Below are 22,005 nucleotides of genomic sequence, written 5' to 3' on the forward strand. Positions count from 1 at the left end.
TATGTGTGAATAATACAAGTCAATTCTTTCTTTGTAAATATGAAGATACAATTTTTAAAAATATATATTACAAGAGAAGCAGGGAAATGGTGGTACTATTGCACTAATTTTTATATGTACTTAAAATGCATGTAACAGATTCAGTTTCATATATAATCCTCCTACTGGCCTTTGTATATGGATATGATTTTTGCTAATGATTTCCTAGTTCATAATAAAAAAAATTAAAATACTGATGAAAATGTCCCAATTGTCAGAAGAAATTTCATTCATAATTAACATTCAAAGAATTCTAATAATTATTCTAAAAATTTTTCTATTTCTTCATATGTGTGGTTTTAAAGACTAGAAAAGTGTTGCTTCAAGAGTGAAAGAAAAATAATACCAAATCTGACTTCAGAATCAATGAACAAAATACTGAATGAGTAGAAAGATCTTAACAGATTTTCTACTGCAAGTTCATTCAATCGAATAATTAAGACCTAATTTACACATTATAATAATAATAGATAATGCCTGAGCCAGGATTAGAATTAAATTTTCTAACACTTGGGTATGTGGTCTTTCCACAACACCTTAAATGTAGAGTAAGCAAATTAGAAACAGATCCTCTATGTTAAGAACTTGGTTGAAATATTAGGTTATGAACAAGAATTTTACTTAATATACACTACAATACTAGAAATTACTTCATGCTACAATTTTTTTTCTTTTCAAATGACTTAAAACATATTTAGGAGATGTTACTGAAAATTTAATAGTATTATAAGACTTTTAGACTGCTTGATACATATTTGGCCATTAGGATGCTTGGTCTAATGTTTCTGTTTTAAATCTTTATAAAAATGGGTAACTATATAAGATAGTTTCCTAATGGCATGTTAAATTCAATTTAGAAGTAAAAGACACATTCAGTTACTGATATCAAGAAGATTAAAAAAGATGAAGAACCTTGTCCTATTTTTTTTAAGCCTCCATAGTACTCACCTAATTCAAATCAAGGAACATTTATTAAATATAGTGCCATCATGCTGTGCTGTGACAAAAACAAGTCTTTGGGATACAGGCCCATATAATACAAGGAATTGAATGAGACTAACAATAATCCTCTACCAACTGGGAAACTCAGGAAGACTTTAGAGAGAGGAGGCTGTAACAGAGTCTTGAATGAAGAGGACTCTTGGAGGAGGTGATAAGGAAGGAATGTATTCTAAGCATGAAGGGTACTTTATGCAAATGTACAAAAGTAAAGGATGGACTGGTGAATTCAGGGAATAGTTCATATTGGTTTAAACAGCAAACGTGGGAAGAGAAGTGGTAACAATATTGTATATAGCTAAGTAACAGGCTAAAGAATTTCTATTTTACACTGAAAGATTTTGAGCAAAGGAGTGACATGGGCAGACCTGAAAGAACACTTGGACAGCAGTAGTATAAACCAGTGCTCAACAGCACTGGAATTAGATTAAAATGTCAGTGGGAAACACTGAACAAAATAAATCAAAATACAATAAAACAGAGTTAGCATTAGATTTAAAAAGGTCAATTTGCAGCCATGGGTTTCTATTTGAACTTGATACCACTAGTATGAAACTTTCTCCAGTCAGTCAGTCTTCTGATTGCCAAATCTAATGGCCTCACACTCAATTCCTTAAACTCTCTGTAGCCTTTGACACTGTCCATCACCCTCTTCTTCAAACTCTTCTCTAGGTTTCTGTGCTGTACTCTCTCCTTCCACTTCTGTGTCCACCCACTTCTTCTCAGTCTCCTTTGCTGTATCATCATCCAGGCCACATCTGCTAACTGGGTTTCCTTTGTTCTATTTCTCAGTCATCTCATTAACTTCTTTGGATTCAGTTATTGTGTCTATGTTGATGATGAATCTACTCATCTGGCACTGACTCTACGCTGACCTTCAGTCTCCTATCTCCAACAGCCTACTGAACATTGAGACTAAATGGATGTCCCATAGACAACTCAAACTCAGCATGTCCAAAACTGAACTCATTATTTTTCTTCCTAATCCCTCTTTTCTTCCCAACTTCCCTCAGGCTTGCAACCCAGATGTCACCCTTGACTCTTCACTCTTACCCCATCCCAATCCATATCCACCATGTTGGCATAGTCTGTCAATTTTCCCTTTGTAGCATGCCATCTCTAAAATATTCTCCCTTTTCTTGCTGTGACATTGCCACCACCCTGGTACAGGTTCTCATCACCCCATATCTGGACTATTTTAAGAATCTGCTGGTTGTCCTTGCCACCACTCTATCCATTCCAGTCCCTTCTCCATTCAGCAGTCAAAATGATCTTCCTAAAGCAAAGCTCTATTCATGGTCAACTCCCCTCTCAAAGTCCAGTGGTTCACTATCATCTCTAGCATCAAATATAAAATCCCCTGTTAGGTAAAGCTCATCTTCAGAACCTGCCCACAATCCTTTGCCCCCTTTCAGTTTTCTTATGCCTCATATCTCACCATGTTCTTAATGAGATGTTCTCTCTCCCTATTCTAGGCATTTTCACTTGCTATGCCTCAGGTCTGGAATGCTCTCCCTCTTCATCTTGGTCATCCTGGCTTCCAAAGTTCTAATTAAAATCCCAGTGTTTTTACTGAACAAGAAATCTTTTCCAATTCCCTTTAATTCTACTGTCTTTCCTCTGTTGATTATTTCCAAATTATCTTCTTTGTAGCTTATTTGTACAAAGTTGTTTGCATGTTGTCTATCTTATTAGACTGTGAGGTCCTTGAGAGCAGGAACTGTCTTATAACTTTGTATCCCTAACGTTTAGTAAAGTTGACATATAGTTGTTGTTTAATAAACATTAATCAACTGACTGTCTAAATGGAGAAAGGAGATATTTAAAGCAGAGAGAGTAATCAAGAGGTTATTACACTCCTCAGTCTCCTTGGATCACCCTTCTCTTCCTGACCACTAATTTGGGCATCCCCTAAATTCCTGGACATTCTTCTTTTCTTGTTCAACATTTACTCTCCCTTGGGGATCTAATCTGTTCTCATGGTGTCTCTAAGCAGAGGACTCCCAAAGCCAAATACCTAAGCCCCCATTTCTCTTGAATTGTAGTACTGAGACATTTCAACCTGGTTATTCCATAGGCATCTCCAACTCAACAGGTCCAAAATAGAACTCACTATCTTTCCCCAAAATTCACCCCTCCTCCACAATTCCCTATTTCTATTGAGAGCACTATCTTCTAGCCACTTCAGTTTATAATCTTGGAATCATTTATGACTCTTCTCCCTAACTCCTATATTATAATCAGTTGCCAAGTCTTGCCAATTCTACATTCACATCTTTCTAATAAGTACCCTTATCAACTCTCCCTATGATCACTGCAATAGTCTCTTAAGTAGTCTCCTTATCTCCAATCTTTCCTCTCTAATCCATTCCAAACAACTGTCCAGCTGATTTTCCTAGAGCATAAATCTGCCTCACCCACAACTCAAAAATTTTCAATGACTCCCTATCACTCCTAGGATGAAATAACAAAATTAGCATTTAGAGTTCTATACAAATTAGTTCCCAATTCTTCTCGAAGTCATTTCATACAACTTCCCTTTAGGAACTTTTTACCATTCAGTTACACTTGCTTAAGTGTATCCTACACATAACATTCCAACGCCTACCTCTTTCTGCCTTTTCAAAGGTTCTTTCATGTCTGGAATGGTTTCTTCAACACATAGCTCATGTCACCTCCTACAAAAAAATCTTTACTGATCCTCCTCTTATTAGTGCTGTCATCCTCTTGATATTACTTTATATTTATGTACTTTAAGTACATTTTTTATGCCCACTCCAATTCCCAATAGAAGGTAAGCTCCTTGAAGTTAGGCAGGAATGGTTTTGATTTTTGAATCCTGAGCACAGCACAATACACAAAAAAAGGTTCTTAATAAAACTTTGTTTAACTGAGTAGTCTAGATAAGTGGTGATTTGTACTTTTGGTTCAAAGTGTTTTCACTGGCTGTTCCCTGCAACACTCTCTCTCACTGCCTCCTGGCTTTCTTAAGTCTCACCTGCAAGAATCTTTTACCAGCCCTTCTCTGTGTAAGTAAATTCTGTCCTTTGAGATTATCTCTAATTATCCTGTATACTCTTTGCATGTTGGGGAGAACTCATTAGACTGTAAGGTTCTAGAAAGAGTGACTTTAAAAAAGCCAATCAACCAACCTTTCTTTGTATTTTCAGTGCTTAATACAGAGCCTGGCACAAAGTGGACATTTAATAAATTCTAACTGACTGAATGACTTTAAAAAAGATGCATAAAGCAGAGAAGGGGTCAGATGTAAGAAAGTTTATAGAAGGAGAATCAACAAGACTTATAAACAGATTGGATATGGGGGAGAAAGGGAGAACAGAATCAAGGATGGGTCTAAGTTTATGAATATGGATGACTAAGAAGATGACAATGCCCTGAAGAGAAACAGGTAAGTATGGAAGATCAATTTGGGAGAGAAGATTCTATGAGTTCCATATTGAATTCAAGATCATTTATCTAGAAATGGAAACTCAAAGACCACTTAGTACAACCTCCTCATTTTACAGATGAACACACAGGTCTACAGAAGTTAAATTATAACCGTCACACAAACAATAAATGGTGATAGAAATGAGGTTTTTTTAACCCAGGGTTTCTGACTATAGAAGCTAATCATTTTCCTACTTTGCCATGCTTATAAGAACATTAAAGAAGAGACTGAAATTGACAATGAATGACTAGAGTTCAGTCATGAATTATAGGTGATGCACAGATTTTAAGTTATATGAATAGAAATCACCTTTGAACCTTTGCAAAACTGAGAATATCAGCAAGGGAGAGTATGGATTTAAGAAGTCCCAGAACAGAGATAAGCAAATACCAGGCATTTATTGAGTACTTACTGACTGAATAAATTTTAATAACAACATCATCAGGTAATGGCTAGTACTATTTTTGTCCAATTTAACAAACCTTTATTGTTTTCTCACTAAGTAAGATGATACAGGTTGCATTATATTAATTTTGATTAGTAACAGACATTGCCAAAACATTCAGAAACAGGTGCCAGGGAAGAACTGAAGAGCTTGGCTCCGAAGTATTTATAAGGAGATAGTAAGGAGAAAGTCACATCTCAAGTCACCTAAAAGTTAACTCCCTCAAAGCCACAAACATGTATGTGCATCTATACTATAAAAAAAATAAGCTTCTATTTCCTGGTACTTTCAATGAAAGTGAACTGTTACATGTATTAAGAAATGTTTGTTGAATTGAATTTATTGAACTGTACTATAATAATCTGAGAGCAAATCTGTATGTTTATTAAATTCAACAAGTACTTATTATCTGCCATCACCTAACAGAATAAACACATACCCCTATCATCAGCTATTATTTAAATTTTGGTCAAGCTAGAGACAGAGCTGCAAGTGCACAATGGGGTAAATCTATCAGTTTTCCCCTGGTGCAGAAAATTCCTTTGGGGTTACTATATATCTGAACTGACACAATTCAGTCTTCCAAAGAAGCCACTGTCAAGTACCAACCCTAGGCCCTCTCCTAATGGAATAGAACCATCTACGCCAAAAGCAGTGGTAATTTCTGGAAATAGAAGGTGGCATACAAATATATGGGACTTTTCTTACAAATAAAATTAATACAATCTAGTATTTTTTAAATCATCTATTAAATTAATTATTAGGGAGACCAACATAAACAAGAGAAAGAAAAAATAGAAACATTAGCTATACAACATTTCTTGGTCTCTAAGGGGGATTGCAATGAATGATTATTTTAACAGCTGATAAAAGGGCAATATTACAAATAATAATGACAGGTTTCTCCTGAAGGGAATGAAGTATTCTCATCATAAGCAACACAGATAACAGGATTCTTTTTTTTTTTCCAGCCATAGCTCCTTAGCATGGTATTCAAAATATAAAACACAGAAATCAATCTACCTCTTCTCATACTTCTCTTCCATTACCTATCTTAAACCTACCCTTCAAACTCCAGTCAAACTGAAAGACTTGCTGTTCCGTAAACCATGCCCATACTCTAAAGACTTCTGTGTACTTGTATTTCCAGATGACCACATTTCTTTTGTACGTGCACTCACGTACCCTGAACACACAAAAATTCAACCTAGATATTAGACTAATTGTTGATCTACTAATCTGAAAACTAAACGTACAGTTTCAATGTGGTTGTATGACAATTAAAAACAACAACAAAACTTGGCTCATTTTTTTTTCTTTCCCTTTCAATTTTTTTTTTATTACTATAACTCCTCATTTTCTAAATAATTTCCTAAACGCTATTCTTACTTTCTTCCTGGTTCTCCTTTTCTGCAGTGCTTCTCCTTTCCTTCAAGTCTAATCTTTCTTTAGAGACCAAAGTATTATAAAGGAAAATCCATGTTTTAAAACATCTGTTTTAAACTGGCAAAATTTATATTGATGCAGGCAAATATACCCTGCATTTGATGAAACTACAGTTTCATCAAATCACCCAATACTTATGCCTATCCCCACACTGGCAAATAGATGTACTTATATAATTAGCCAAATTAAAATATTAAGGAAAATTTTTAAAAAATTTTTATTTTGACAAAGAAAAACCCAACAAAAAATATATAATGGAATGGACTAATCACCATCCTGTCCTAATAATCTGGTTATCTGGATATTTTAAGGATGTTGCCAGTTCTGATTCTGCACATAAAGTCTAAGAATTCCTATAACGGAAATGTTATCTACATACATATACATATATAAATATATACATATATATGTGTGTGTGTATATATACACATACATATACATACACATACATATATATGTATATATGTACGTATAGGAAGGTGACACTACTGACAACATTTTCAACTAGGATGTATAATTGTGGTTTTTCCTGAGGAGGGAAAACAGGTTTAAACTGCCTACATAATTATTCAGTTTCCCTTATAACCAATGATATACATTTGCATGACTGCCTATAGTCATGGACCTATTTTATTCTGTGTAAAACAAAGCTGATTATATTTGACTTAGCCTACAAATTGGAACTAATTTGTATGATGCTCTGCTGAGCTGAATTACTTAACTCATCCCCCAAGATAAATCAAAAAGAAAATATTTAATAGACTGACAGAAGGAATGACTTTGTGTAACTCCACTGGCATAGGGAAAGATAAGAAAAATCTTTCTACTAATGCAGACTGACACCTTTTCTGTAACTCAGGCTTAGTTGCTTAAAGCATTTAGAGTTAACTGACTTGATAAGGGTCACACAGCCAGTATATGTCAAAGGTAAAAGTTGAACCCAGGACTTTCTGGTTCCAAGGCTAGCTATTCACTATTCAACACTACCTCATTAGACACCTTTACAGATAAATAGACATATTTGGATTCAGCTGCTTATAAAGCAACTAAAATACAACACTAGGCAGGACTTTGGTTTTTTTCCTCACTTTAAAAGAATTCTGCTATCACCTAAAGCAAACAATGCAAAATTCAAAACATTCAAAAGTGACTCTGGATTTATGAAAGTAAGAAGCGGAATATGGACATATTAAGTTTACATTCCTCACTGAATGATACCTCACAGGGATGCTATAAGGGAAATGTTTATAAACATTTATTGGACTCTGTGAAATACTGACAGTTTTGTATTTTAAGAGTCTATAAGAGATGCTCAATCACCTTCATGAGATGTGATTCTTATTTTTAAATAAACAAAAGGACATAATCTTAAATTTAGAGATTCAGAAAATTTCTTGGCAATTTTATAGTATGACAGATAGATCAAAACGAATTACTTCCTCTCTTACTCTCACAAGACAGGAAATCAAGAAGGCATGCAATACTGTTCACAGATAACATAGCTTAACAACATGTTTAATCTGGCTATATACAATATGGAAAGGAACCTCTTTTCTAGTATAGTCTCTCCAGATTCCCCAGCGATAACTATTAGTGATATCTCATTATTTTTGTAGACACAAAATGTTTGCTTTCACCTGAAGAGGAAGCTCCTGAAAGATTTCTTTTGAATAATTAAAATAGTTGAAAGAACAAGTTTGGTGAATGAGTCCTATAAGTTTTCTAGATATATTACTAAAATACTTATGTATGTTATACCCCAAATTTAAATGACAACAAACGTCCATAAATTCTTGGTACTTGTCATAATAAGGGATGGATGAATTAGATAGCTGTTCTTGGAAAGGAGACCAAAGAGAAGGTCAAACTTCAATATTAATTAATTGGTGGTCATTCACCTAAAATCAGTGCCCTGTTATATTCCACTGTTCAAAAGGTTGCAGAAAATCCCGTGTCTTCCATCTCAACTAGTTGAATGATCCACTGTGTAGGAGTGAGAAAAGAGCTGTCCTTGGTCTTGACCTGTAAAAATTTCATCATGGAGGATTAATACTGATGCTGCTGCCTGTGACTGGTTCAGTTTTTCTCTGCAGGTGGCCAATATCGGTCAGAAAACAGGATTTCTGTGGCAGTGCTGACTGAAGGGCAGGGCTGTTGCTATACTTTTATCTCTTCAGAACGGAGGCACAAGGAGAGGTGAATGCCACATCACAAGGAGCAAAGGAGAGAGAGAGAGAGAAATGGTGTCAGGTGGCATGTTGGATGGGATTTTTGTTTTAGTAGACTGAGGAGAATGTAAATAGTTTGGCCCTCTGACTCCATCTCTGCAAAGGTACTTTTTGTGTTGCTGGTGATGATCCTTGACCACTCCAACACCCATTACAAATTCATTTACATTTTTCCAAATTAATTTCTGAATTCTTATTCAGGGATTATATATCAAACCTATACATGTCACAAGTGAAATAAAACACCACAGTAGTTCCATATCCCAACCCTCTCTAAAGTGTTTAGCTTTCTATAAACACCACCTTTCCTTATGAACTTTAAAAACTAAAATCTTTACATAAATAAGCCAGAAGACTAGATATTACATACACCATAAAATTCCTTCACGCCATTCGCAGTATCAACTTGTAACATGCCAATATGAAGACATGAACAAAGGTCCCCATAACTATAAAACTCTCATTAGTCAAAGGATGCTGCCACTGAATGGCAAATGTCTTTTTAATAAAGTATGACAACAGCGAAAATGTTACAGGGATGACAGTTGCTAACGTGTTTGTAATTTTACTAACCCCTCTGGGAAAGTACAGAACCCAAAGTATGCCCTTTAAACAGTTCTTTTCAACAAAATTTTCAAACTATAAAATAAAAATTTGGACTAAAAAGTTAACCTGAAATAATGCCTCTATTTCTAGATTTACTGTTTCCCTATTCCTAAAATTTACTCACCCTAAGTGTCAATGAATGATGCTACTTGATAAATATTGCATATTTACTAAAATCCACTGGTTCCACATGGAAGCAAAACTAAACAAAACGGAAAAGAGTTGATGGCTCTGCCTCAGAGGAAAAATCTAAGGGCATGCAATGACTTCCTTTGCAATTACAAGATTTTAATATATGATACTCAAGGGGGGAGTTGTACATATTACTGGTAAATTGAAGCTTGGCTTGCTGAAGTAACAAAAAAATTACTTTTCCTAATTAAAGCAGTTTTAGAGATATTAGTTTGCATTCCCTTCAATCTTCTTATTTATTTGGTTTAATCTGTAGAGTCCTTTACAAGAAGTTTAAAAAGAAATTTGAAATTACATCTGAGAAAATTATGGCATTTTATTACAAATACTTGCCTCTTAATTGACCTTTATAAAAATAAATTTGGGGTGTAAATCAACCAATACACTGGCAAATTGTGGAATTACTTTAACTCATGCAACACCCAAAAAGGAACTCCCAAAGAAGACACTTCAGATGTACAAATCAATTAATTTAAAATGACTCTCCTATAACTGCAACAAAAGTGAAATGGTATATCTCCCAAAAGGTTTAAGGAGAAGCAAGTTCTCCTACGTAGAGAAAGTGCAAGGTGAATTCATTTCTCTATAATTAAAAGCCAACTCACCAAGTCTTTAAAATAACAAAACTCTAATTTCCTGCTACAGTAACTCAAAACCAACAAATACTGGAAGAAACTATTGTTCATACACAAAGTGACACTGGATAATGTTTTTCATAAATACCAACAAAATATGAGTCCTCAATTCAACAGATTCTGTAAATGATACCCTTTCAGCAATGGACAGACACCGCAAAACTATGACTGTTCCTTTTATAAGGAACAGGCAGAAACTTTCTTAGATTTGCTGTGAACAACTGTTTTGGTTGTCCTGTAGTTATTCATTCTCAATCCTGGTGAGTTGTAGAATAGTAATTCAACTGTATAAAAACTAACATACTTTGTTTCTTCTTTATTTTTCATCCTAAGTTAAAATGCACCTTGCAACAAAGCTGTGTAAAGAAAAATTAAATGGGTCTTCCATTCTTTCTGTCCATAAATTTACATATAATCCAGTACCATATTTGTCATACACTTCCTCAGTCATTTATTTCTCACTGCTGCCAAAATCACAAACAATTCTGTTCAATTGTTGACACTGTTCATCAGTCATGAAATTAGTTCTTTTTCTCAAACTACAACAACGCTTATGAATTTAAGAAAACCAGTTCAATTTAATTTTGTAGATGACACATCCTTGACAATGCAAAAATATACTAGACTCTATAAATTCTTACAGTTAAGAGTTGGTAAGTAACTTGAAGAGCAATGGTGGAACTCAGAGAGGTTCACAACACACAAATGACCATACCCAGCCCCGTGGCAGAAGTTGTGAAAAAGCAAACAAGACATTAAATGTATTCAAGTGTAACAAGTTCAAGAGCAGGGTGACTTGACATAGTAGTGAAGCATCTTCTTGACTCAGGCAGCTGATGGAGGCAGTGGATAGGGCCTGAGCTCAAGTTCAGTCTTAGACACTTACTAGCTTACCTTGGGCAAGTACTATAACATGACTCAGTTTTTCCAAATGTAAGATCATAATAGCATCTACCTACCTCCGAGGGCTGTTGTGAGGCTCAAATGACAAAGTAAGTGGAGAGTGCTTAGCACGTGGCCTGGTACATAAAGGAAACTTCATAAATGTTTGCTCCCTGCCCATTCTCCTTCCCTCAAGGCCCAGTCCTCTGCATTTTATTTCTATTCTAAGCGAACAAATGTCTTAAAATAAGCACCTGAAAATATCTACCACACTTCCTAAATACATCTTTTTAGAACACAACTGAACTACGTCTTTCATGCTTCATAATTCAAATGCAATGCACATGATAGTAAATTTAAGGGGCAGGTGCCCACTTCTGCTCCAAGGTAATGCTGCCAAGTATCTGGGTTCCATCATCTCCCTTGTGTAAACTTTAGATTTTTGATGAGCCTTTTGCGGAGCACACCCACACCCCAAACTTCATGTCAGAGGATCATTAATCTAGAGCTGGAAGGGACTAGAGAGATTATCTAATTCCATTCCTTTGTTTTTATAGCTGAGGCCTCCAAAGGTTAAATGATTCGCCCACAGTCACACAGGCTGTAACACATAAGAGAGTCAGGATATGGACCAAAATTGTTTGGCTCCAAATGTAGCACCTAATGATTTTAAAATGTCAGCAACACTGGGGTATGTTTCAAGGTCATAATTTCTTCTGCCCTCCCCAAATAATACTCCAGGATAGAGGGGAAAAAACCACAAATATGCAAGTTAGGGTAGGTAAGGAAGAATAAGAGTTATAACTGAAGCTGTCACTGCCACCTCAGTAAGTATATTCCAAGGCAAAGAGTAAAAGAAAATTGATCATAAAAGGGACAAAGATAAGAGAATGAACAGAGATACAAAAGCTGAAAGGGTAAATCATGGGAGTTATAAAAGAGAAAAATATAGTTTTGATACTGTTTACAAGTAAATCTCTCTTTTAAAAAAGTGTTACTAAACAGCTCTCTATGAATCAAAAATTATGAATACCCAAGAGAAGCTCACTGTTTAAAAGCAAGTTTGCCAGAAAGCATTTTCAAAAACCAAGAATTCCACTGTATTACACTTAGTCAATCCTTAATTTTTCTGCTACACAAGTTCAGGCTTTCATATAAGAGGTTTTCCTAAAGCAGTACATACACATAATATGCAATCTAGTCTCCAGAAAGAGACTAAAACCATTCTGTTTTATATAGAAATAAAATAATAAAGTCCCTGTGATTCTAGGCTGAACATAATGTAAAAGAGGATACATAGAATAATTCACTTTTAACAGAGGAATAAAAGTTATACATTCAACTTCTAAGTGCCAAAATGAGTCCTCTCATTGGACCAGGAGGCACTGGACAAATATACCTTTCAGGCACTTTTGGTTCTATCTGTATTGGACAAGAGTAACAGCAAGAACAAGATGGTGTTGGAGAGAGAATGGGACAGATTTAGATATGGCTGGAACATTACATTAAAAATAATTAGGAATTTAAAGGAAGATAGTGAAATAACAATAACACTAAATTAGGTACAGAGTTTCTATAAGGAATTAAATGAGGAACTGAAGTAATCAAAGTAAAGGCCAAAGCATATCTTGGGTCAAGAATTCAAAGCTGAGTTTATAGTTAACAGAACCTTGTATACATATGTGGAAAGAGAAACCGGTTCTTGTCTCAACCTTTAAGCTAAAAAAAAAAAATCTATACCTTCTTGTCAATACCCATTTCTCCCTTTCCTTCCACAACAACCACCTTTTCCTCACACCACAGAGAGCTTAATATTTTGGAGAATGTAGAACTACCCAATGAAAAATAAAATTAGGAACTCTTGCTCTAAAGTTCATATTTTCTTTCCTACATAGTACCTGCCTAATGAGAAGATATTTGATATTGAAGTTTTATTATACAAAAGTAGGATTTTATCGAAAGGGAAAAAAGGAGGATCCAATAAAATTTCTCTCCCCATTTTAGGGTTCAGGACAAAGCTAGAAAGTAAGTGTATTATTTTGTAAATAAGCAGGTAAGAATTTTAAACGTTACATAAAAAATAAGGTTAATTCAGTGGTGTCTGTGTCTGTGTCATGGTTCAATAAAGACAAAGGCAATATTTTTCCAGCAGTTCTTTTTTCACAACCTTTTCAGCAGATCTTTTGAAATTGAAATACACAAGGAAAAAAGGGAAAACAGCTTAAAGAAATACAATATTAATATCTATACAGTTTCATTATTTAGGATAAAAACTTGTTATTCATTTTCAATAGACAACTAGGAATAAGCTACTGAAATGGCTTTTAAACGACACTGAAAAATCAAAACTCTGATTCTGATAATTGATAGTTTTACAAATGAAAACAAATCAGTTTTAAATTGTGTCAAAGGTACTTATCCTTTACAATAGTGCTCTTTATTATTTTACAACAATTCAAATTATTTCACTAATCAAATTTAAAAATTAATTTTTATGAAAAATGTCCTTAAACATGTATACAATAATTTGAAAGCCCCAACTTATAAAAACATTGAAAACTTTTATAATTTATTATAAAACAGTAAAAGGAGCAATATGGAATTTTACTATTGCAGTTATATAACATGTTTCCTAAAAAAATTCAATTCTAAGAAATTTAAACTTAGTTTAGAACTAGTTTTTCCTAGTTTAACCAAGCAATAACATTACTACACTGCCATGTACAGAAGCTATGCTGACCTTTCACACGCTCAATGTTTTATGTTAAAAAGATATCCTAAAGCTATGCTGATTCGCATGGCCTGTCAGTGGTCGTTTTCATCTTTACTTGTTTCTCCCATTTCCAATTTCTTGAGTGAGACCTCCCAATTCCAAACTCTGTAATTCCCATATATAAACTAAAACCCCAAGATTCACTAAGTTCACATACCTTTTTGAGATGTCCTAGTCTAAGTTTGAAAATTTCCTCTTGTTCATGGTACTCTGCTAAAGTCAGCCTGCCAAAACAACAAAACAGTAATCCTACATATCAAGATTATTATTTATTTAAAAAGGCAGGCCAAATAACAATCAGCACAACAGTATTTATGATTAGTTACTTATGAAATCAAGATTCTAGATGGATATGCTAGATTAGCATTTAATTCTAACACGTGTAATAAATTATTAAATCATTTAAAATATATAACCTGGAAATTTTCAGAAACTTCTACATTCTCTTATTTTGGACAGTGCTTTTCAACTGAAAAAAATTATAAAAAATCCACAACTTAGAAAAAATATTTTAAATGCTATTGAAGTGTAATAAAATTATAATGAAATTTAATTACTTATATTTTTCAATTATGAAAATTTTGTCATAATAAAATTTCAAATACAATGATAAATTAAAAAAACCTTAGTATAAGAATCTCCCAAATTAGCAAACACTCTCCATCAATATAGGTAAATACCTTCTCCACAACAATTTAGAGAATTGTTTCTTACAGCAATGTGAGGTTATGTGACTTGCCCAGGGTCACACAGTTAGTATGTGTCAGAAATGGAACTCGAATCTTGGCTCAGAGGCAGGCTTTCTATCCCCTACATTGCTGCCTCAGGCATTTATATAGTAGTTTCAATTTTCCATGTGATTTGTAAACATTTTATAGCTATATAATTCATTTAAATATTCTGATAATCTGAAAACATTATTAAGTATGTAACTTTTTTTTTTAAACAAGTGGTCATGGGAAGGACTACTTTATTTTGCACTGAAAACAACTTCCACATTTATTTAACATATCTAAGTAAAACTCCTTAATTGTTCACAATTTCCAAGAATTTAGGTGAAATATTATTCTATTGTTACATACACGTGAGCATAAACTTATTGCAATTAGTTCTTCTTTAGTCATATTTCAAGAGAAGTAAATTCTTGACAAAGTGTAGAAAAAAAGAAAGCTCTAGTACTCTCCATCTATCATACACACACACATCCCTTTGGACTGGCTTACTACTTAATAAAAGAAAACTTGATGATGCTGAACTAAACTACCAATCTTTGGTTACTCAAGAATATTTATTATTTCCATTAGGGATATTTTTATCCCATAATATGTATATGTATATGTATATGTATATGTATATATATATATATATATATATATATCTTATTAATTCGAAGTACCAGGGTTTAGGGTAAGTCAATCTGAATGAACAATTCATTTTTTTGATAGTTTTATTACACACAATAAAATAAAACCAAAATGTTGTAAATGAGAATCTATAAATGATTTCTAGTTAGCAAATTAACTGTGTATTTAGTGTCTCTAAAGTACCCAAAGGCACTCTTATATAGTTAAAACATTCACCTATAATTATAATGCAAAAGTACAGCCAAATTATACAAATTCTGATTAGTGCGGTATGAATTAATGATGTTTTATTACACATACACACATTTTTATTTACAAATAGTTTCCTTAAGTTAATAACACCATACTGATTTTTTCATATAGCCAAAAATTATGGCAAACTTGATGAAAACAAATTATATGATATCAAAGATAAGGAAGAAATAGGATCTTTAAAATTTTATTATTGCAAGCATTAGAAGAAAATTCTATAAATCAAAAATAGGTAGGCCTTTTCAAATCATCTTTTAAAAAATAGACCTTTAGTGACTGAAAAAGTAAGCACTGTTACATAAGTCTACTAAAAAAAACTTACTTAAATAATCATAAGAGCCATATCAAACATCTCATATACTGTTGCATACAATTCTTAATAAACATCAATATACCACGCTATCTTTTAAATGAAGATTTAAATGAAAGATTTAATGAAAGATTTGGTTCTTTATTAAAAACTATTAGTTAAATGGAAATGTGGAATATTATTAAAAGTGACTAATTTTATATATATATACACACAAACACACACACATACATATGGAAAACAGAATTCTAAGTGAATTTGAAGAACAGAATTTTGAAGGGATAAATATGAAATCTCAAATTTAAGGAATTTCTATTAGCAGCACATTGTTGTTTAGTGGAATTTATCAGAAGATTCTGAATACTGGTTACTCCTATTACTCAAGCAAAAAGAAAAAAATAGCTAACATTTATATGGCATTTACTATGTGCTAGGCATTGTGTTAAGTTCTTTAAAAAAGTGATGGATGTTCTAACGTTTAATTTTTGAAGAAAGGTAGAAGGGAAAAGATCAACAATGACAAAATCATGAAAAAATAATCACATGAGTGAAAACTGAAACGTTATAATGCTCTAATTTCTTGTAGCTATGATGCTTATAATTATTCAGTGCCATAGAAGTATAAGAACTCCAGTCTCTTTCTTCACCTTTCTTTTCAAATCAACCTACATGGGGATTTTTTTCCTCTTAGCTCAGATTTTGAAATGGAAAGCAGAAAATAGGATTTATTGTTAGGGATTCTCATTATAGCCAGTTTTGAAGGCTATTATGTGAAGGACATATACTGCAAATGTTAAACCTGACCTTTTATAGTGAATAATCAAATTCAAATTGCCCCAATAAAATGTGGGGCAATACACAGCACATTAATAAATCTCAGAATCAGCATGAGATCTGCATCTCTTTCCTCATGACCCAGTTGGCTCAATCCTTGGTCCCAATGCCCAAGATTGCCTTCTTCACAGTGAAGCTGTGAAAGTCAGAAGAATTAAATTTAGGTCTTCAGTAATAAATAATGTCCCAGAACGAAGCCTAAGCATATAATATGTTGATTATAATCAAGAAAAAAGTAAGATGCAGACAGCATTATTTTGGGAATTCAAGAAAGAGGAGGAGGGAGAAAAGATATTTTAGGAATATTATTTTGGTATTAGTAAGGCTGACTGGAAAGGAAAGACAACAATTAAGGGGTTATTACAATAGTTCATATTACATAAAGGCCTCATAAGATATGAGAAGAAGTTATAAGATGCATTTTGAAAGACGGGATTCAAAGTAGTTGGTGATAGAGAGCAAAGGATTAAGGTTTGAAAATTCAGATGATTCCAGTTCCAGACCTGATTGCTTCTAAAAATATCTCTTGATTATGACTTCAGGAAAAAAATTTAATAATAGTAATAATTAATAAGAGGGGGAAGATCTATATGAATTGATTTCCAGAACACATCACACACATGATTACAACAACTTAACAAAAAACACAAGACGGCAAATGAACTTAGAATGAATATAACGAATAACCCATAAAAAACACAAGTCAGATGAATATGGAGGTTGAAAACAGAGGACATGGACTTAGTTGCTACACTGGTTAGTTTGACTTGACTTTCTCTTCGGAGTTTTGGAGGGGGGATAAATAAGAGATGGTTTCTTTAAAAAATAACATGGTAATAAGAACTTAAGAGAAAAAATGCCTTAATGTTCCAAAGCAGTCTATGACACAGAACAGAAAATGTGCAGCAGAATTCTATCAAGGGGACCACCAAGAACCATTTCTATTTAGAACCAGAATGTTTTACTTAGGAACAAACAAGGATTACAGAATGGAGTCAGAATTGTGTTTGCAGAAATGACTTAAAGATAATTGATCCCCTCACTCAAAATATACCGATTGGTTCAATAATAGTCACAACCTCTTTATTTGTATAAAAGAGGGTAGTTAGCAGAGTACTGAACTTTCACCCAAGAAGTTGCTATTGTTGTTCAGCTGTTTCAGTCATGTCTGACTCTTTGTGAGCCCATTCAGGGTTTTCTTGGCAAAGATACTTGAGTGGTTTGCCATTTCCTTCTCCATCTCATTTTACAGATGAGGAAACTAAGGCAAACAGGGTTAAGTGACTTGCCCAGGGTCACACATCAAGGAAGTGTCTGAGGCAGATTTGAACTCAGAAAGAGGAATCTTCCTAAGTTTAGGCCTGGCATTCTACCCACTGCACTACCTAGCTGCCCCTCAGGAAAAAAGATCTGGATTCAAATCCCAAGACCCTCCCCACCTCTATAATCAGGGGCTATTAACAATTTCTCTGAGTGTCATTTCCCTTGTCTGTAATACAGGGACAGGAACTGGACCTTCCCTGGTACAGGGATCTCCCAGGTGAGGAAATGCCTCTCTAATGCAGGTTGGTACCTTCTCTAAAACTGAAAAAAACATGAGAGTGTACAAAATGAAGATGGGAACATAGTACATAAGCTATTCTCATTAGTTGTCTACATGGAATTTTACTATAAGTAGTTGTGATTATATGATCACATTTAGCGTAATGGGTCTGAGGGAAATCTGCTCTTTTGGTTGAGGTTGTTAAATGGATAACTGTGGGGGGAAGGAGGGCAAAAAGATAAAAGAAATCAAATACTTGTAATATTCACTTAGAGAAAGTATTACCAGTATGGAAAAATTAGAACACAGTAATACTATTTCACAAAATGGGATTACTTCTAACTTATGTGGAAAAGGACACATTAAAGCAGGGGAAGGGCACCACAAAAGCGAAAGTGACACAATGTATTAGCAACACTAGCATCTACCCAGATGATCAAAGAAAAGTCACCTGGAAAGGCATATGCGGTGGGAGAGGAAGCAGGGGAGGTCCCAAGGGTTGGAAGAGGGGAAACTACCTCTTCAACAAACCTTTTTTGTGTCATATCATAGGCCTCTTTGGAGGTCTGGCTGAATGAAGCCTATGATCAGACAACTTCTCAAAATAATGTCTTTCAATACTTAAAAGACTTAAGATTGCAAAGCAAATCAATTATATTGAAATAATTATTAAAAAATTTCTTAATCAATTTCACAGACCCCCATGTCTATAAGATGAAGTAGAAAAAAATAATGATAATGAATTTGACACATAAACTTTTGGATTTGGAGCTGTTGCTATTCTTCAAAATGAGGTAGTCATATGAAGCTTGATCACTTTTCAATAAACAATGTGGGAGCTATGTATGTGAATATATAAATTTGAAAAATGAAGTCTAAAAGGGACAATTCTTTCCCAGTCTTGCCAATGATAAATGTGGATGTGAAGGGAGTGGGGAGAAGTTTTTAATTTTGTCTCAGAAGAATGGAAGTAAAAAATTTAGAATCTTCAAGAATATAGGTTTGAAAAGTGTATAGCTGGATATCTGGTAACATTCTAAAAGTACCTTTAACCTCTTCACTTGTTTGCCTCAGTTTCCTCAACTATAAAATGATAATAATAATACAAGCACCAACCTCCCAGAGTTGCAGTGAAGATCAAATGAGATATTTATAAAATGCTTAGCACAATGTCAGGCACATGGTAAGCAAAATATAAATGTTAAGCTAGTATCATCATCATCGTTATCATTTACAAAAAAGAAATAGATAAATGGAACAGAAAAACTCATGTTTGGTGGGAGGAAAAGTATAATTTTAAAAGAAACCAAAAAAATGGAATACTGAGCCCTAGCTTAATCAACCAATATTAATTCTGTGCAAGGTATGTGTAAATCATTCAACCACATATAAAAGTTTTTAGAAACAGACTTGCTAGAAGGCTAGACCAGATAACTTCCTAAAGTTTTGTGATTTTTGTAATCACTGTCTAGTTGGCACAAATGCTTAAACTATACATCACCAAATCAAGCAGTATTTTTACATCTAACCACAAATAAGTTGATTCATTGCAAGAACTGAGTTTGGGGACTTTTTTATTCCATTATAAAAACAATTAGATTACTCTGCATCTCAGAATAATATTTCATACCTACTGTATTTGTAAAGCATTTAGCAAAGTGCCTACCATAACCACTATGAGAATACTTACAAATAAAAAACTTATTCAGTGTACTAAAGAATGATCCACCAGTTTCTATCTTGTGGCTTTTTTCTTAAAGGTAAGCTGTTTACACAATACACACACACACACACACACACACACACACACACACACACACACACACACGCGAAAAGTCCAATTAGGATGGTTAAAGATTTAAATGAATTCCTATTTTGAGTTATTCAGATATTAAAAGTAGAGATTCCACTCCTTTTCTGGCTGCTAACTCTGGCTTCCTAACTATTTTTATACTAATTACATACAGTGCCCACATGTGATTGTTGGTAATTTTCAGAAAAGAAAAATTAAACAAACTTACAGTTGTGGCAAATTAGGTCTAACAAAAGGATCATTTTCTGCTCCATTGACAGCTTTGTTTTTCCTTTGTTTTGGTTCAGAATTAGTAGAAGGTGCCTGAGAATTATTAGTAGTCGGTGGCTTTCTCTTTGCTAAGAGTTTTCTTTGTCTCTCAATATCTTCCCTTTGCTGATTCACCCATTCTTGTTGTCTGTCAACAAAAGAAATAAAAACATCACTCATCTATAGATTTATAAAATTGAAGTGTGAAATGTGGCATGCTAAGGCCACCATATACAGGAGATCATATCTGGATGTAAAGTAAAAAGTGAGAGCTGAGGCCTGAGAAGTTCTGACCCCTTATTGTTGGGAAAGTACCAAATGCAGTGAGATATGTCAGTCTTTGAATTTAAAATAACAAACATTTATTGTCTATGGAATTTTTTTGTGATTATAGTTTTCACTTTGATCTTGTGGTTGATATCATTCTATTGGTTGAAGCCAATGGAATGAACAAAGAAGAAAATAGGTATCCTTGGCTATGTCCAGGGGGTAAATTGCCAGAGGTACAAACACTCCATTATAAAATACCAAAACTTTTATCATTGCACTTCATAAACCTCCACTGAGTGGTCAAACTGCTTCACCATAAAGATATAAAAGAGCTTTTCTGCTGGTTGTGCTGCCAGTTCTCTAGCAACATTTCTATTATCAAAAGAGGGACAAATGCTTCTGATGATAGCTTTAGGTACCCTTATGATGGTGTTAATCTGTTCTTTGAGGCTCCTCAAAACTGCAATGCGCAGTATATGTCAATTCACTGGGGCAACCAAGGAAACACCAACCAGGTACCATGCTTTGAAATAAGTAACCAAGAATCTGGAACCCATCTTCCGAATTCACTCTGTGCCTTTCCCCTCCGTCTGGAAATTACAATAATGTTTTACAATTTATACAAATGAGAAGTATAAAACGTTGGGCATTCAGACAGTCAACTGTAGCCAAATGCTGGGAAAAGTCCTGGCATATTACATTTGTGAAGGGACAGTACAAACAATTCTCTTGCTTGAATCATTTCCCTCCCTCACATTTCTCTAAAAAGAAGGAAGACATTGCTTACCACCGACAGCTAACAGCCCTCATGCTGCCTCTACCAAAACACACAAAGGAATAAGTTTGTATTGCTGAATAATACTGATGAAATCTTTCTGCTCAGTGATTTTCCAACTGGACCACTGTGATGAGAAAACTAAGAGCAAGAGACCAGCATCCTGTTTGAGAATTTTGTCTTTCCAACTTCCATTTTTACTTTCAATTCCAAATATAACATTTCATCAGGGAGGGTTCACACCATAGTGAACAACGTGCAGCATGTGTTCAGAGGCCTACAAACCCTGGATGCATAAGCAAAAGAAAATGGTTTCTCCCATTGATGTTATTAAAATTTCTGCCCACAGAACATTGAGAGGTTTTGGCCCTCAATTTCATGTTTCCCCAGACATAGCTTTCTTTTACAACTCTAGATATGTTAACCCTAGGGACACTCCCCAAAAACCTCTTGTTAGGAATCACAGAGTCTAGGTAGAGAAAAAGGGTTGACCAAATCGTACAGAAGTTATTCCCACAGAATGGGATATAGGAGTTGCCCTTACGATTCCAAGTAAGATGAAGTCCACGCCTTGGAATGAGGCCTCAGCAAAGTAAAAGGAAATTGTAGTTACTTAAATGACCCATTAGTTCAATAATACACTGACAAAGGCGATAGTGACAGCTATCCAGACTAGACAGTCAACATTTGAGGAACTTCTGAAAAGAGGTGTCCTGAGAAATTCACTCAGGAAAAGAAGGCTTGTGCTTGGACTGAAGAATAAAGTCTTATCTATGTAGAGTCTGATGGAAGAACTTCCCTAACTTTTCACTAGTTGGTAAAAATATGATGACTGAGAAGAATAATTCCTGGGAACTAACATTTTCTTTTTAAATTATTTCCTCTTTCAGTTTGTCTCT

The 22,005-nt window shown here is 34.2% G+C and overlaps 1 protein-coding gene across 2 annotated transcripts in view; it reads right to left on the reverse strand.

Moving 5' to 3' along the window:
- TLK1 (tousled like kinase 1) overlaps positions 1 to 22,005 on the reverse strand; it is a 173,030-nt gene that overhangs the window by 18,750 nt on the left and 132,275 nt on the right. For both annotated transcript variants that reach the window (XM_072612295.1, XM_072612296.1), the window contains 2 exons: positions 20,021 to 20,209; positions 13,854 to 13,920 (listed from right to left, as the gene is read on the reverse strand). In XM_072612295.1, coding sequence (XP_072468396.1) covers positions 13,854 to 13,920; positions 20,021 to 20,209 — 256 coding nt within the window. The remainder of the gene's footprint in view (positions 1 to 13,853; positions 13,921 to 20,020; positions 20,210 to 22,005) is intronic.

This window comes from Notamacropus eugenii, chromosome 5, assembly GCF_028372415.1.
Source record: "Notamacropus eugenii isolate mMacEug1 chromosome 5, mMacEug1.pri_v2, whole genome shotgun sequence".
Lineage (NCBI taxonomy): Eukaryota > Metazoa > Chordata > Mammalia > Diprotodontia > Macropodidae > Notamacropus > Notamacropus eugenii.